The sequence below is a fragment of the Theobroma umbraticum genome, unplaced genomic scaffold (genome assembly GCF_002168275.2).
Source record: "Theobroma umbraticum cultivar Fairchild unplaced genomic scaffold, ASM216827v3 scaffold_4.1, whole genome shotgun sequence".
Classification (NCBI taxonomy): Eukaryota; Viridiplantae; Streptophyta; class Magnoliopsida; order Malvales; family Malvaceae; genus Theobroma; species Theobroma umbraticum.
In genome coordinates, this window is record NW_018397258.1 from 4629986 (window position 1) to 4641467 (window position 11482).

Below are 11482 nucleotides of genomic sequence, written 5' to 3' on the forward strand. Positions count from 1 at the left end.
ATGCGGTTCCTCCAGCATGTGCTTGCATTGATTTTTATTGTGTTGCTTTATTTCAGTATCTCTAAAGCTTTGGAATGTCAATTGAATAATGCCAATAAATTCAACGTCGCACATACCATCAGGGTGGATCAGTCTGGCAAGGGAGACTTCAAAACCATTCAAAATGCTATTGATTCAATCCCATCTAACAACGATAAGTGGATACGTATCCTTATTTCCCCTGGAAACTTCAGGTACTACAATATGTCTGCTCACACAGTCTAGTTTACAATTTCATGTCTCATTTGTTTGGTTTATGCCTGAAATTAGAGATAATTAAAAATTCTGATTTTTCTCTTCTGCTGTTGGATCGGTCCAGGGAGAAGGTTACAATCCCTGCGAACAAACCTTGCATTTTTCTTAGAGGAGCTGGGACCAAGTTAACCAGTATTGAATGGGGGGATCATATGGATACCTGTGACAGCGCTACTTTCACTTCATCTCCTGATAACATTGTTGCGAAAGGCATTACGTTCAAGGTAGAAAATGGAGGTCCTCTTTGCTTTCTTGATTACCCAAATTTTCTTTTGCTGATAATTGGGCTACAAATTGAAGTAACTCTCCCCTCACCACCATGCCTAATGAAGATGGGATTCAACGTCAGGTCTTGTTACAGCTACAAAAAGACTCCCAAGTTTAATCTACGTAACGTTGTGCTTAAAGCTATGCATCTTTTAAAAAAGATAACAGATCAGAAATAAAATCAGCACCATGCATTACATTTTTGTGAATTTTTTTTGGCTGGTTAGCGTTTATCATTTGGAATAATTCTGTCCTCACTCTGAACATGATCAGAATATCTATAACATACAGCCAGGACATGATGCGAAGAAAAAGATGGAGCCAGCTCTAGCGGTTAGAATATATGGGGATAAATCTGCTTTCTATAACTGTGCTTTCTTTGGGCTGCAAGATACCTTGTGGGACGTACAAGGCCGCCACTATTTCTACAATTGCTATATTGAAGGTGCTGTCGATTTTATATTTGGCGGTGGCCAGTCTATCTATGAGGTATGTGCGACAATAACTTTTGCTAATTTCATAAGAAGATGAGATACAGTTCTCATTCTTAACTTCATTTCAAGTACTGAAAATGTTCTTGTAATTTGCAGAGATGCGAAATAAATCTTACAGCAGGAAAATATGCACCAGCATATCCTAATGGTTACATAACAGCGCAAGGAAGGAATTCATCAGCTGATCCTAGCGGCTTCGTATTTAAATATTGTGTGTTTACAGGATCTGGTAAAACTTACCTGGGCAGAGCTTACGGGGCTTATTCAAGAGTAATTATATATAATTCAGTGCTATCTGATGCAATTCTTCCTTCTGGTTGGGATGCTTGGCACTATGTCCATCATGAGTATGACATTTAATTATCTCAGTCCATACATACATACATACATACATATACATATATATATATATATATTCGCCTTTAAAAATTACTCTTGAAATAGTTACTTTTGCTATGGAAGTAAGAGCGCAACTCTGGCTAATATTTGTAGAGAAAATTTGATCTATGTGGAGGCTGATTGTAAGGGACCGGGAGCAAACACTTCGAAGCGTGTGCCTTGGCTGAGGAAACTCAGTGCTTCTCAGCTCAATCAATTTCTGAACATATCATATATTGACAAAGAAGGATGGATTGCCAAACTACCAAAGGTCTCCTAAGTTCTAATGAATTCATTGTTTTAGCTTCGTGAAAGACTGTATCCTGATATAATGAGTGATATATTTCTGCCTATTATAGGGTGAAACAAAGAAAATACATGGAGAAAGTTTATTTAGTTTTTACTCTTTCATTACCAAGAAAATGCAAACATGGAAGTTCGTTCTTGCTTCTTTAGGTGTTTCACTTGGAGACATTTAAAGGCCCATATTGCATTGATTCTTTCTTTTGGTTATCACAACTCACATGTGTATTGTATATGCATCAAAGAATAATAAACAAAGGAAAAGCCTCATATAACTCATGATAAATTGAATAATTGTGAATTTGAGATACAATGACAGGTTGAAACTACTTTCGATGAGAAAGTTACATTCTTTCCATTTTTCTCTCAGCCAGTCAATTGAATTTACTTTAAAATCAGTGAGAAGAAACAGTGCAATGGGTTCATCCATAACCATGGACTAAAAGTTAAGGGCACCTGCATACAAAATGAAGCTACTCAGTAACAATTTAACAAAGCTTAGCTGCCTAAAAACAGAGGGCCACCAATGAGAAGGAACCACAGACACAAACACAGAGCCAACGAGGAGGGCTAATAACGAAGTAGTAACTGTAGGCAGTAACAGCTAAGAAACGAATCAGGTATGGCTCAATATCATTAAAGATTTAAAGTTAATTATTTAAATGTGACTTTTTTTATTGAAATTAAATTTTTTTTATTTTTTTAAGTTTTTTGAAATATAAAATTTTTAATTAAACTTTTATAATCAAATTCTTCTAATATTTCTTTTTTAATTGATAATATAACCAATTGATTTAATACATTTTTTTATCTTAAATAAGATTTTATTAATTTTAATTTTCAAAAACAAAACAACACTTATTGGCTATTTTTTTATAATTATCTTATATTTTTAAATGGCTAATATAAATCAATAATCAAAATTTCTAATTCAATAAATCAACTATTACATAAAATAGAAACAATATAACAACAAAATATAAACTAAAAAAATAATTAGTTTTATATATAAGAAAAAATAGTTATCTTAAATTTTTAAATGGCTAATATAGCTATGTATCACTTTGTGTAGAGAACATCCTCCCATGGATGGCGGTACAGCGGCTGCTTCATTCTCTTCTGGTCAAAGGTGTGCCTGGGTGTTCAAAAGAAAAATCAAGGCAAGAACCAGATAACTGCATAAAAGGTCTTTGGAATACTATCATTGTATGTGTGTATTTAATGTGAAATAAAAACATTAGAAAACACCGGTGGAGTTCTAATTATGTCCCTTAGAAACTACACCTAAAACCCTGTCAGATTTAAACCAAAAAGTACTTGGACCATTACTGATAGACAGTCTTAATTCTAGCACCACTGCGTTGGCATATATATAGCTACTCAAAAAATATAACAATGTGTTCCGACTCACCCAATCAAACCAATGGAGCGCGCTAGTACAAATAGTCCATTCAGATAACCAATTTCAACAATCTCATCAATCTCGGGTTTACTGAACATTCCACTGCTAACAAGAAGATCCAAGAAAAGAGAGCCTATAGCACCATCTACATTGAGAACAAGGTTGTTGGCCTTTGACAAGGTATATGTCTCAACTTGAACTGCATACTCCATGTACTTCACTGAAGGAAAATGGGTGCGTGCAAACAGTTGTAGTATCTCCACTCTCTTATCTCTGTTGTCTCCTCTCTTGATCCTTCATATTTTCAACAAACAGAATAAACCATCAAAAATGTAAAATTTAGACAGAATGTTAAAAGAGTCCGGAGATGTTAAACACGCACACAAAATTTTAGAATAATCCATTGTCAGCCACTTATCATTTCATTATCACTGATCAATGAACACGTATCTTAGAGAAGAAACATGAATTCTTAATCTTCATCTCACAGGAAGTGAAAAATGACTGAACAGAAGGGGTAAAACAATTCCTTATGAGCAAATAGTAGACTGTAAAAAAAATGGATTAATACTGCACCTATGTCCAATACCAGGAACACGAATACCCTTCTTTTTCATGCCTTCAACAAACTCATATGGCAAAAGTCCCTGAGGGCAAGAAACAGAAAAGGATAACATCTTAAGATTGTTACATTTTTTCTCACTTGTCAAGTATGAACTGTTTATTATTTGATTGATAGCTCACTCTATCACAAGCATCCTTGAAATATCGAGCAGCATCATCAATGGCTCCACCAAATCTGGGACCAATTGTAAGCAAACCTGTTACCAGAAAAATCAATCATATTAGCCATGAGATGCAACCAATATGCCAACACTACATCAAGCATAAATAAAAAAGACAATTAGGCAAGGATAGAAGCCACTTATGTTCAAAGATATATACCGGAGACAAGGCTAGAAACAAGATCCTTTCCAGCCCTTGCAGTGACTATAGCATTGTGAGCACCAGAGACACAGGGACCATGATCAGCACATAACATGATGCAGATCTGATCATAGAAACCATTAATGTGCTAAAATTCCAAAGATGGTGAGAATAGAAATTGAAGGAAAAGGGTTCCTTGAAAAATAGTAATTTGAAACTCCTACCTCAATAAAACGTGTACAGTAATGAGGAAGACTACGCTTGAACCACAAAAGAGAGATGACATCACCTACTCCTAAACCTTGTTCTATAATGGAGGACATTGGAACACCAGCATAACATGGCTCCTCACCTGCATAGCCAGAAACAAAATGAGGATGCCAGTATTCTTGCTCATAAATGAAGGCAACTAAAGTATTACAAGAGAAAAATAGGTTCAAACCTCTGTCATCAGAGATGGTAGATATAATATGAGTTGGAGCTCGAACTTTCCCACTTTTAATTGCGCTATTAAGATCCTCAGGAATCGGGGGAGGCTTGAATTCTTTTGCTGCAGTAATTTTCCCCCCTTCAACCTAAAAATAGGAGTCAGATATAACTTCCTTGGGATGTTTAAAAGCATAACAAGAAGAAACAATAGAGACAAGATATACAAATACAAGTGATCAACCCGTACAAGTTTCTCAAATGTCTCCTTAATTGCAGTCTCAAATGCTTCATATGAAGTGGGAACAACAGCACCGGCCTCTTTCAATGCCTGATTTTTTGCTTGTGCTGATTCCATTTCCCCACCACTTTTAGCACCCTTTAAAATGACAGTTTTAGAGGTAAATTGAACCTGTTCAGGCTAAACACAATAAATCAAAGCTTTGAGATAGTAACTCACAGCATGACCAAACTGCACTTCTGATTTGAATAGCCTTGCACATGTTCCACTAACCCAAGCAACTACAGGTTTGTTTACTTTCCCCTGTTTTAGAGCTTCAACTAGTGAATATTCATCTCGACCCCCAAGTTCCCCAAGAACAACCATCATCTTGACCTGCAAGAAAACACGTCATAATTTTGCATTAACTAGACTTGTAATCTAAAATACAGGGATAAAAATAGAGATAAGATCTTTTGGGTGTTAAGTTAATGCTCATAACTGTTGTTTAAAGAACACAACTATACAGCATTGGACAGTAAATATCAACTAGACAATTAGACGTCTTTTGGTACTTTGAGCACTTATCAGCAAATGTCCCTGTTGGAGTATTTATTATTACTGATAGATTTTTTGGAAAGAAAGCGCAAGTCATGAACCATTAATGACCTATCCTTGAATACATTCAGATGATGAATTCTATGATCCCAGGTAAGGATGCTGTAAGAAATCAAAGTTAAATATCAGGAAATCTTGTTGTCAGTAGAACTCTTCCAATTATATGCCAAAATGACTTGTGCATTGAGAAGATTACAACACCTGTGGGATGTTATTGAATCGCAATATGTGGTCAGAAAGAGTTGAGCCAGGAAAGACATCTCCTCCAATTGCAATCCCTTCAGAAATTCAGAGCTTTTGTGAGTCCTGATTAAAACAGAACAAAACATGATCGATAAGGAACACTTACCTTCATAGATGCCATCTGTAACACGAGCAATTGTGTTGTAAAGTTCATTAGACATGCCACCCTGTGCATGGAAAAGACGATTCTCAGAACAAGGAGAAACATTACCCACAGTTAAGTGGAAAAGGCCTTAAAATTGAATTAAATGCTTAGCCCTTGCATAAAAACTAAGCACAAAGTCACAAATCAATAAAAGAGCTCTATAATTTTGCCATTGCAGCCAAAGTTCAAGTGCAACACTAATTTTTAATTTGGTAAGATTCAAAAATGACAAATGCAAAATAGTATTTGCATGCCTTTCAAAAAAAAAAATAGTATTTGCACAAGTTTGAGAAGAAAACTGAACATACTGATTTAGAGACAAATCCAACAGACCCAGGTCTGTAAAGTTTGCAGTGGATGATGTTGTCAATTGTTCCCGCCGTATCACCAATCTTAAAAGCTCCTGCTTGGATACCGCCGACTGTGGCAGGGCCAATAACAACCTGAAACCATATATGCCATTGCCAAGATCAGGTACAAACTACTTGGTCAAGTTTCACATTGTTTAATGAAGAATGAGGGAAGGGAAGGTACAAAGTGTACAAATAAGGAACATTCATTAAATTCCTTCATATAATTTCGAGTCACTGTTATTTCTAAAAATCAAGGGCCTAGAGATTGCTTCTACAAAATTAAATGATTAACGTGTCCATCCAACATCAATTCAGACAAAACCTTATTATTTGCTTGAGCATATGCAACCAACTGCTTAGTATCTGATTCCGGAACACCTTCAGCAATTATAGCCACCACTCTGATGGTCGGCTGTTTCAAAGCAGCCAATGATGAAGCTGCAGCACTGCATATGTATTGAAAATTTGAAATACACTCAACATTTTTTTATTTGGTTATCCGGGAAAAAAAAAAGAAACAATCTGATTCAAGATTTGAAGTTTGAAGGCCAACCTTCTGAATGATGCAAAGTTGATAAAAACATCAGCAGTAGGGTGGGCAGCACAAGCTGCTTCAATGCTGCAAGTAATAGTCAAATTTGAGAAATTTATAGAACCCAAGGGGGGAAAATGTAAAAAGTGAGTAACTGAAGAAAATACTACAGGTTGAAAGAGAGAGCAGGGGAACATACGTTGAATGAACTGGGATTGCAATTTCTTGCTGACCAAAAAAGAGCTTTTGGAATCCCTCAGAACCTGGGTTGATAATTCCAGCAACAGAGGGTGTTTCCCTACCTAGAAAATTCAAAAATGGAAAGTTACAACTTAATTCCCTGGCTCATTAGTATCAAATATTAAAACTCAGACCACCCCACAATGATTAAGGATTAAACGAACACACCACAAAGAAAGTCAAAATCAAGCATTCGCTGAATTGGAAGCTGCTTGTAGTTGTAGAACAATGCCTGTGTAGTCCGGGTGAACAGTGTCCCTGTCGCCATATTCTAAGACCAGATCCCTGCAAATCATACAATGTTCTAGGAATGTTCAGGACTAGAAGAAATCATAGAAACCCCCCTCTCAGGTTAAATCAGTTTGCAACAACCTTAGCATGAAGGTAAAAGGAACAACCAGCGAGAAATTTAGAACAATCAAATGAAGGAAGGAGAATTAAATAAAGAGCATCGACCCCGAGATGGAACTTAAAACAGAGTGGACTGAAAATCTGGAATACAGAGAGAGATAAAAGTAAATAACAATGTAGAGGTTGTTTATGAGTAGTTAGTTGATTGATTTAGAAGGGAAGGGAAGGTGAAGAAATATTGAAGCACCAAAACAAGAATAATAGGAAAGATGGCCGTTACGCGGGGTAGGGTCGGTTGGTTTGGTTCATCTTTGGTAGATCTCTTCTCCCGCGGTAGTTAGGCACGCACTCCTTTCATTTCAGTTTCAATTTTGAACGTTGGACAATCTTCGTGTTTCTATGGGCCATAACTGGAACCAAGAGAGCAGAACGGGCCGACGGGAAGGGCCCAAAACCCAACCTGCGGCCATGGCTACGTGCCCATTTAGCCAAAGCCCACAGACTTGCATACATTACGCTTACGAGTCGGAGTCCAGTGTTTACATTTGTTTAATCCGCAGTGACTTCATCTCTAAACTTCAAAATTTGGATATGTGAAAGAAAATTTTCTAGTTTAAATAAAATTTATCTCGAAAGCTATATTTAAAGTTCATTAAATATGTATCAAATATCCCCGTAGTAATTTTTTTTTTTTTTTGGGTATAGGTAGATCTTTTCTTAGCAAAATAGCCTGAAAAGAAAATGTAAATTTGTAGGTGCTTAATGGCTGGCATGTATGAAAACTTTTACTGTATTTTTACTTCTTGAGTGACTATGAAGTGCTGTAGGACATGATAAAATATCCAAGTTGAAAGGTTGGTTGTTCTATAATAGCCAAATTTCCTACGTACTACTACTCATCCAGAAGAATTGGACTAAATCTTCTTTATCCATTCTTTGCCCATTTTCTTTCCGTCTCACTAACTCGAAACTGTATAACAAATTTCAAACAACCAGTTCAAATCATGAGAAAAAGATGCAAAGTGAGCTTCATATACTGCCACAAAATAGTTTCTAGCTGATTGATGCAATAACAGGAAGTATAAGCTACAAGGAGACGGGTGAGAGCAAGGGAGGCTGAGATATATACATCAATTCTTTGATAATTTGTACAACTTACAGGGGTAAACATGAGGAAAAGCCAAAAAAGCAAAAAGTTAAAAGGAAAGGAATCGTCATAATATACGCGCTCCTACAAAGTAAGGGTCTGTAAATTTGAGATTTGTCCAAACCCTGCGTTCTCAGATTGAGTTCTATCATCATGAAGAACAAGCAACTTTAGGGTGCCTGATTCTCTTAACCAGGCAGTAACCACGGGACCTGTTGATACAAATCTACCTAAGTTACACTTAGCAAGCTGAAAGGGTGCACCCATGCCGGTGAGGAGTGACTCAACAGTTCGTCTTAGTGCACCATCACCAACTACTTTGCTATGTTTGCCCCATCCGGTCAAAATGCTGGACAAAGAAGGAAACATATATTTACTTTTGAAACAAGATATTAAAAGGAACATTTTAACCAGCCCATATAAATGCAAAACCAATTTGGTCACCTTAACAGTTTTGGCAATTCATGACCTTCAAAAACGATAGAACGTATGTTTAGCAACCATGCATGCACCATTGCTCGAGCAGCACCAGAGGACATAAGATGCAAATCTAAGCAAGAATTCGACCATACATTCTCCCACACTTGCCGACGTTTCCCTTCAAGCACAACTAGTTGGGCTCCCCGTTTCTACAAGGAACATTTTAACAGTGTCAAGCTTTTCAAATAAAGTTCTTCCTAAATCATGAAGATAAAAAGCAATAAACATCATAGCGGAACACAACTAAGCAAGAAGTGCATCAAACCAGTGATGCAGCTACGATACAATAGCTAACCTGACCAAAGTGCCAAAGCATGTCAGTCAGAGCATTATAAAAGGCAGATGCAGTCGAAGAGTCCATCAACTTCACTTCATCAAATAGGGATTGAGCTTGGATCCAAACATTCTCCCTACAGCCCATAAGAAGCCCATGGGCCACGCCATAGACCTGATTATCAAACAACCGGAGCTCTTCCAACAACATTGAAGCATCCTCAAAGGAATCACAGCGGCTGCATCCAAAGCAATACATACAACTGATCATCCATGTTTTTTAGATAAAGGTTGTTTAATATGTGCAACAACAAAAGAGGCGGATTGACAAATGAAGTCCCACTATTTACAAATCACATAAACCTAGCCGTCATTTGATCAAATACAATTGAACATATACAAAAAATTCTTGAACAGTTACTGTCACCTTTGTTTTTTAGGCAGAAACTATGGCATATAACCCATAAGATACATATAGAGTGCCCATAAACTGTGCACAGGCAGGAAACCAATTTACAATGCCAACTTCAATAACAAACACTACTCAGTGGAGCTAGAAACAAACGGGACTCTAGGACTCTAGGACTCTTGTACCAAGTTCATGTTTTTCAATGAAAAAAAATGAAAAGCAACTGATCTATCGATAGGCATAGAAAATGATATAAAATTATACCTGCAAGCATTTAAGATGGCTGAAAATGTGACAACATTTGGTTTAATCTCTAACTCATGCATCTTTTGAAAAACTCCCAAGATGCATAAGATTTCCTGCTTGCCTCTGCAATCTTTCTTTGCTTGACCTCCTTTTTCAGCAGCTAGCTGGCCAAAAATTTTTATGATCTGGTTATCCTCCCCATCTGTTGCTTTGCCTTCAATACCAAGCTCAATGACCAATGAAGAAGATTCAGTTTGCAACTCGCTGATCTCACCACCAGCATCAAACACACATTCAGAAGTTGCAGACCGACCAAAAGCATCAATGATAGAATTGTACGTAACAACATTAGGCCTGATCCCTTCCTTTGTCATCTCATCAAGAAAGGATACAGCAGATTCCACCAACCCATTCTTGCACAAGGCATCAATTAATGCACTATAGAGAACAACATCAGCCTTTAATCCTACCTGCTTAAACTCTCTAAAAACATTCATTGCCTCCTCATATAAACCACCCTTTGAATGCACATCAATTACTGTTGAATAAGTCAATAAATTAGGTGACACCTTTTGTGCTTTCATCTCCTCAAACAATCTTCTAACTTCATCATACTTCCCTTGTTTCCCATATCCACCCAAGAGTGCATTGTAAGTAACAACATCCTTCCTGATCCCTGAACCCTCCATCTCCCTACAAATATCTAAAGCCTCCTCAAACCTACCAAGCTTTGCATAAATAGAAAGCACAGTATTATATGAAACTCTATCCAAACCAATACCCAAAAATTTCATTTCATTAAACAAATTGAGCGCGTCATCAAATCTACCAGCCTTTGCATATCCATCAATCATAGTACTATAAGTAACAACATTAGGCAAAATATTTTTTGTAGGCATTTCAGCCATAATCTCGAAAGCCAAATCCATTTGTCCACCTTTACAAACCGCATCCAAAAGTGTATTATAAGTGAAAATATCTTGATCAATCCCTCTATGAACCATCTCACTAAACAAATTCCTTGCGGCTTCCCATAAACCCCCTCTACTACAAACCGCAAGCAACGAATTAAAAGTAATTCGATCTGGCTGCACTCCACTCCTTAACATCTCATCAAAAATCTCCACAACCCTTTTAAACTCCACACCTCCTTTCCCACAAGCATCAATCACAGCATTATATGTAACTAAATTTGGCTTCAACCCATTGTTTTTCATGGAATCGAAAACCTTTATTGCCTCATCAATATACCCACTTCTCCCAAAAGCACTAATCAAAGCAGAGAAGGCATAAACAGTATTTCCATAACCCTCAGTCAAGGCAGTCTCGAAAATGCCCTTAGCAAGTTCAACTTTTCCCAATCTACCGAGAATACTAATCATGGAACTAGCTAATTTTCCTTGTTCAGTTTTTCTTCTTTCTCTTCTAACCGCGAATTGAAAACATTTGATGGCCTTTTCATACTCACCTCTGTTTCCAAGCTCTCGAAGCAAGAAAGTATAGTCATCGGTGCCGCAAAGCTTCGACTCAAACGAGACGAGAACCCTTTCGAGGCCGGATTGGCCGTTATGTAAGGCGAGTTGAAGGACTTCTTCAGCTATGGAAGTGTGGCGGGTGTTGGTGCTAGTTTTGGGCCGGCCCAAGTGCATTTTTGAGACGAACCGGGTCGACCGTCGACCAGAGAAATCGGGGGCGAGGGAAGGGAAAGGGACGGGGCTCTGAGAGAGGGGAGAA

At 37.4% G+C, this 11482-nt stretch overlaps 3 protein-coding genes across 4 annotated transcripts; 1 reads left to right on the forward strand and 2 right to left on the reverse strand.

The window, feature by feature from the left end:
- LOC110414390 (Pectin lyase-like superfamily protein) lies at window positions 1-1713 on the forward strand. Its single transcript, XM_021425543.2, has 5 exons — window positions 1-233; window positions 359-518; window positions 835-1050; window positions 1152-1402; window positions 1548-1713. The coding sequence occupies exons 1-5, from the start codon at window positions 1-3 to the stop codon at window positions 1711-1713; spliced, it is 1026 nt and encodes a 341-aa protein (XP_021281218.2).
- Window positions 1714-2656: 943 nt separating this feature from the next.
- LOC110413903 (ATP-citrate synthase beta chain protein 2-like) lies at window positions 2657-7454 on the reverse strand. Of its 2 annotated transcripts, none has more exons than XM_021424927.2 (17): window positions 7241-7454; window positions 7011-7127; window positions 6802-6904; window positions 6624-6689; window positions 6393-6516; window positions 6026-6160; window positions 5679-5739; window positions 5531-5607; window positions 4952-5107; window positions 4742-4870; window positions 4508-4640; window positions 4290-4417; window positions 4084-4189; window positions 3883-3959; window positions 3715-3785; window positions 3148-3432; window positions 2657-2871 (listed from the first exon to the last, which is right to left on the reverse strand). In XM_021424927.2, the coding sequence occupies exons 2-17, from the start codon at window positions 7108-7110 to the stop codon at window positions 2796-2798; spliced, it is 1827 nt and encodes a 608-aa protein (XP_021280602.1). In that variant the 5' UTR covers window positions 7111-7127; window positions 7241-7454; the 3' UTR covers window positions 2657-2795. The 2 variants fall into 2 exon arrangements, with proteins under 2 accessions (XP_021280602.1, XP_021280601.1); XM_021424926.2 differs by having other exon boundaries at window positions 2658-2871; window positions 7215-7453.
- Window positions 7455-8198: 744 nt separating this feature from the next.
- GUN1 (s uncoupled 1) lies at window positions 8199-11476 on the reverse strand. The gene is made up of 4 exons (XM_021425380.2): window positions 9767-11476; window positions 9116-9332; window positions 8785-8969; window positions 8199-8689 (listed from the first exon to the last, which is right to left on the reverse strand). The coding sequence occupies exons 1-4, from the start codon at window positions 11395-11397 to the stop codon at window positions 8425-8427; spliced, it is 2298 nt and encodes a 765-aa protein (XP_021281055.1). The 5' UTR covers window positions 11398-11476; the 3' UTR covers window positions 8199-8424.
- Between the last annotated feature and the right edge of the window lie 6 nt (window positions 11477-11482).

Excerpts from the sequence above, each read along its gene's own strand:
- LOC110414390 (XM_021425543.2), top strand. The coding sequence starts at position 1 with ATGCGGTTCCTCCAGCATGTGCTTGCATTGATTTTTATTGTGTTGCTT. Across the intron at positions 234-358 it reads ATTTCCCCTGGAAACTTCAG|GGAGAAGGTTACAATCCCTG; the intron begins GTACTACAATAT and ends GGATCGGTCCAG. Across the intron at positions 519-834 it reads CGAAAGGCATTACGTTCAAG|AATATCTATAACATACAGCC; the intron begins GTAGAAAATGGA and ends GAACATGATCAG.
- GUN1 (XM_021425380.2), bottom strand. The coding sequence starts at position 11,397 with ATGCACTTGGGCCGGCCCAAAACTAGCACCAACACCCGCCACACTTCC. Across the intron at positions 9,333-9,766 it reads GCCATCTTAAATGCTTGCAG|CCGCTGTGATTCCTTTGAGG; the intron begins GTATAATTTTAT and ends CTTTGGATGCAG. Across the intron at positions 8,690-8,784 it reads GAATTGCCAAAACTGTTAAG|CATTTTGACCGGATGGGGCA; the intron begins GTGACCAAATTG and ends TTCTTTGTCCAG.
- LOC110413903 (XM_021424927.2), bottom strand. The coding sequence starts at position 7,110 with ATGGCGACAGGGACACTGTTCACCCGGACTACACAGGCATTGTTCTAC. Across the intron at positions 6,161-6,392 it reads ATGCTCAAGCAAATAATAAG|GTTGTTATTGGCCCTGCCAC; the intron begins GTTTTGTCTGAA and ends ATATGGTTTCAG. Across the intron at positions 5,108-5,530 it reads GATTCAATAACATCCCACAG|GTCAAGATGATGGTTGTTCT; the intron begins GTGTTGTAATCT and ends GTTTTCTTGCAG.